We start from the raw sequence: 5,170 nt of genomic DNA on the forward strand, positions 1-5,170 counted from the left end.
TCTGGAGCTTGTTTAGCTTCTATAATTGCAACATTGTTGCATCAGGAGCTCAGAGCTGGGTGGCGGCAGTCGGGGAACCTTGGCTTCCTCCATCACTGGAGCAAGCAAGCCTCCTGGGAGACCTACTCTGGGAGGGGAGACCTGTCAGAACCCCAGATGCACCTCATGCAGCCACTTCCCTCAGAGCTCACTGTCCCCATCACCTTCGAGATGAGGGGGCAGCTTTCTCTGACCTCCCTCACCCCTCTCTTTGCTCCTGTCCATTCCTCACACCAGGTCCTGCACTGTCCCCAGGCTTTTCTCCATCCTACTGAACACCTTCCACAGCCACTTCCCTACATCAGAACCTCCCACCCTCCTGCTGCCTCCCCGAGACTCCTCCTCAGAGATGTGGTTGGGTTGCTGGTCCTCTCTGGGGAGGCTTGAGTGAGAGCTCAGTCACCAGTCACCTGCCTGAATGGGAACATTGGGTGCTCCTCTCCAGGGGACCTCAGCCCTGTCTCTTTTCTGGATGAGGCCCCTCAGCTTTCCTCAGTGGACAGGGACCCACCCTGTGCTCAGACTGGCAATGCTGAGGAGGGCCAGTTATACCCTGCAGGCAGGTGTGGACAGAGGGGATGGAGCTCACTAGGATGACTGAGTTGTGAGAAGAGCTGAGGCCTGGGGAGTAGAGAGGTCAGTACCACTGGTGAGTCCCATAGGCACTGGATGTTGTATTCTAGCTTAGGGTGCCTCCAGAAGTTGTGCAATCTTTGCTCACTGTGCACAGCTGTCCACATGGAGTCAGGAAGAGGGTAGGGGCAGCTTCCTTCCAAGTGGGGTTCAGGGATGTGCAGTTCCCTGAGCCCCTGAATAAAGGGAGAGCCTAGAAGGAGAGCCTCCTGGACCCTGAGAGGTTCAGGGGAAAGACAAGGACAAGCGCCCAAATGGCCAATCTCTGCAGGGATGTCTGGGTATCCAGGACCCCTGTTGCTTAGTGAGGTGAAAGCCACACCCTAGAGACTGAGGATTGGGGTTGCTGCCCAGGAGGGCAAAGCCTGAAGGAGCTGGAATAGGCATGGAGGGTGTGAGATGGCCCATGACTTTGGGGTTCACCTCTAGCATGAGTCCGCCTGGGCTGCTGTCCCCTATGAGCAGGTGTGCCGGGATGCATCTTTCTGTGGCGATGGTGAAACCTCATGTGGAGAGAGATCTTGTCCTGCATGGGTTCCTCTATCGTTGAGTCTCAGCCCAGGTGGTCCCTGTCCCTAGAGAAGAATCGTGTCCCTGATTCACACATTGCTATTTAAGAGGCACCTCTCAGGTAAGCTGATGTGTGGTGGGGTCTATAGATGGGGATGGAACCTGCCTGGAGACTGTTATTTCCCTCCAGGCTTCACCTTGTCCCAGGGTCTCAGTGTGAGACCTGGGCTCTCTGATTCCTCCTCCCACCTCTGAGAAGGATGATGTGGACAAACTGCTTTGTGTTGAGCGCATTTCATCTCAATCTTACCTCCTGTCTACTCTCATTGTCCATGTCAGAGTCCAGGCGCCATCCACATGACCCCATGCAGGAGGGACAGAGCTCAGATTCCTGTGAGCTAATCACATGCTCCCACTGGTCATTTCACAGCCACTGCCCATCCTCTGAGGAACTCGGTGTTGCCTCCACTGTGGAGATGGTGCAACTGAGACCAACCAGAGGTGGGTTCTGGTGTGGAATGTGATCTTGAGTCAACAATACTACTGACAATGTCAGTTCACAGTTTTAAGCATTTATTGACTCAACGCAAATCTTCTAAGGACTTTCCACCTTTGTCATTGACTATTCACAAGGAACCTATTTAGAAAGTGCATCATGGCCATAATTTTCAGATAAGAAAAAATTTATCAGTAGTTGAGCACCAACCTATGAACCAGGAGATCACAGTTCAATTCCCAGTCAGGACACATGCCCAGGTTGGGGGCTCAATCCCCAGTGTGGGGTGTGCAGGAGGCAGCCGATCAGTGATTCTCTCTCATCGTTGATGTTTCTATCTCTCTATCCCTCTCCCTTCCTCTCTGGAATCAATAAAAATATATTTTTTAAAAAGAAAAAAATTATTCAGAATTTAATAGCATAGAGGAGGGGAGGAGGGTTACCCATAATACACATCCAGCCTGAGGGGCTCACTTTTGCTGGAACTGATGGGGTTGAAGACCTCACACTGATAACCCCCAGCGTCCTCCCTCCTGACGGGGTCTATGGTGAGGACGCTGTCGTCCCGGGACAGCTTCATCCTGCCCGTGAGCAGGAGACTCTGGTTCTTGAAGAGCCACCGGATGGAGATCCCCATGTCATTTGTGAGGCAGGTCAGGACCACGGCGTCCTTGTGCTCTGTGACTGTGGCATTGCTGGCTCGGATGGAGGGCTTCCCCACTGGCTCTGTGGAGAAACAGAAAAGGTGACTGACTTAGAGTGTACTCCTTCCTCAGAGACCTCAGCTACTCACAGGGCCACAGTGATCTCTATAAAGGTCACCAGAAGATGGCCCCAACCTCTGCAGGATGAGTATTTTGTTCAGGTGACAATGTGTAAGAGGGGGCTGCACCTCTTCTCTGACCCCAGATCACCCCAGGATGATGCCTGACCTGTCCCCATGGACATCTTTATATCAACACCAGGAACACCTTTTCAGCTCATGTCTCCTACAACCTCATTCTCAGGTGGAATTTTTTCTGAGTAGGGCAAGCAGGAGCCAGTCAGCATGCAGGGTCAGGCTGTGTCCTGCAACCTCAGCCCATGTGTCCTGCAACCTTATTCTCCTGTGGAATTTATTTTTACAAACATTTTGATCCTTTTCTAGAACTTTCTTTGATTTCAAAGGAGATCAGCCCCTGCTCCTCATGTAAACTTCATGCATGTTGGGGAAGGGAGGTTTACCACCTCTGTCCATTTCTGGGGTCAGGGAAACTTTACAGAAAGTGGAAAGGCATTTACCTCTTGTTAAATAATTTATTAGGCAATAAAAACAGCCCAACCCAGTTTTCATGACCTTGGACCTGGAGAGGTTCCATCTAAAGGATTTATTTCTCAATCTGAACAGGACTTTACTTCCTGGTCTGTGATTGGATATTGCCATGAAGGACATCTCTAGAGAGAAGAGGTTTTAACAAAAGGCAGAGACTGTAGGAATAGAAGAAAATTATTTGATATGCTAAAGGCCACACATGAAAGCTCACAGCCACACAACTCTCTGTGGAGAAACTCGGAAAACATTACTAAGGTCATGAACAAGACAAAGATACTGCTTTCACCATTCCTGCTCACTACAGTACTGGAAGTTTGGCTGGAGCAATCAGACAAGAAGATGGAATAAAAGGCATACAAATTGGAAAGGAAGAAGAAAAATTATGTCTTTTAACAGATGACATAATTTTAGATGTAGAAAACCCTAAATATTCCACATATAGGGGGAAAAAAGACCTGTTAGAACAAATGAATTCAGTGAAGTTGCGGAAGACAAAAATCAACATTCAGCATCATTTCTATTTCTTTACAACAACAATGAACAATCCCAAAATGAAATCAAGAAAACAGTTCCATTTACAATAGCATCAGAAATAATAGAATACTTAGGAATAAACTTAACCAATACATGGGAGATGTACTGTATACATGGAAAACTACCAAACATATTTGAGAGGAAACAAATAAATGGAAAGACATCCATGTTCATGAATTGGAAGACCCCTCCCCCACAACTACCTACATATTAGATGTAATCCCAGTCAAAATCCCAATGACTTTTTTTTTTTTGGCAGAAATAGAAAAATCCTTCCTAGAATTCATATAGAATTTAAGGGTCCCCAAATGGTTGCAACAATCTTTCTTTTAAAAGAAGGATAAAATTGGAAGTCTCATACTTCCTGATTTCAAAACCTACTAAAGAGATATAGTAACCAAAATAGTGTGTCACTGGCATAAAGTCAGACATATAGTCCATGTAATAATACAATGGAGACCCAGAAATAAAACCTCTATTATGTGATCAAATGGTTTCAATAAAGGAACCAAGGCCATTCAATGGGAAAAGGACAGTCTTTTCAACAAATGGTGGTGAACAACTTTATCCACATGCAAATGAATGAAGTGGACCATTGTCTTACACTGTAAACAAGAATTAATTCAAAACGGATTTAATTCTAAAGGTGGGACCTAAAACTATAAAACCCAGAAGAAAATATAGGGGGAAGCTTGATCACATTGGATTTGGCAATGATTTCTTGAATATGACACTAAGAACACATGCAAAAAAATAACCTAATAAACTGGACTTTATAAAAATGAAAAACTGTTCATCAAAGGACACAATCAACAGAGTGAAAAATGGCCTATGGAATGGGAGAAAATACTTTGCAAATCATATACAGTAGGTCCTCGGGTTACATCGGAGATGCATTCCTACAGCGTGACGTAACGTGATTTTCGCCGTAAGTCGGAACCCACCTACATAAGCACCTACGTCACTCACATGGAGCACATACACAGCAGTAATGAAGTAAAACAGTAAAAAAAAATTTAAAAGAAAGATAACAATTCCTGATCCACATACACAGTAATGAAGTAAAACAGTAAAAAAAAATTTAAAAGAAAGATAGCAATTCCTGATCTTTACCTGTGCTAAATAAATAATAATAAACATAAAGCATATATGTACATACGTTGAAATGACGGAACTTTTTAAATATATAAATAAATATATAAAAATTTTTATGAGATGGTGATGTAACCATGAATGACATTCGTCGAGTCTGGCGTAACCCAAGGACTATCTGTATAGGATGAGGGGTTAATGTCCAGAATATATAAAGATCTCCTACAAAAAAAAAAAAGATCTCCTACAACTCAACAACAACAAAACCAAATAACCAGGGTTGAAAAATGGGCAAAACACTTGAATAGACATTTCTCCAGAGAAGATATACAACTGGCCAATAAGCCCAGGAAAAGACGCTCAACATCACTATCACCAGGAAAACACAAATCAAAACTCTTGGGGTTGAAGTTGTTGGTAGTGATGTTGAGTGTGGGTAACTCTGCTGTTCAGGTAGCAAAGAAATCACTGCTCTGTGTGGTACCTTTGTTTCCTCCAAAGGCATCAGAGTTGGACCTCTCCACTCTCAGCCGCTTAAGTCCTCATAAGAGTAA

At 45.0% G+C, this 5,170-nt stretch overlaps 1 protein-coding gene across 1 annotated transcript in view; it reads right to left on the reverse strand.

The window, feature by feature from the left end:
- Positions 1–2,041: 2,041 nt before the first annotated feature.
- LOC102263924 (carcinoembryonic antigen-related cell adhesion molecule 21) overlaps positions 2,042–5,170 on the reverse strand; it is a 14,572-nt gene continuing 11,443 nt past the window's right edge. Inside the window, exon 3 of the mRNA XM_005868756.2 lies at positions 2,042–2,404. Within this exon, the coding sequence (XP_005868818.1) occupies positions 2,118–2,404 (287 nt within the window). The 3' untranslated portion in view covers positions 2,042–2,117. The remainder of the gene's footprint in view (positions 2,405–5,170) is intronic.

Source organism: Myotis brandtii, unplaced genomic scaffold (assembly GCF_000412655.1).
Source record: "Myotis brandtii unplaced genomic scaffold, ASM41265v1 scaffold277, whole genome shotgun sequence".
Taxonomy (NCBI): domain Eukaryota; kingdom Metazoa; phylum Chordata; class Mammalia; order Chiroptera; family Vespertilionidae; genus Myotis; species Myotis brandtii.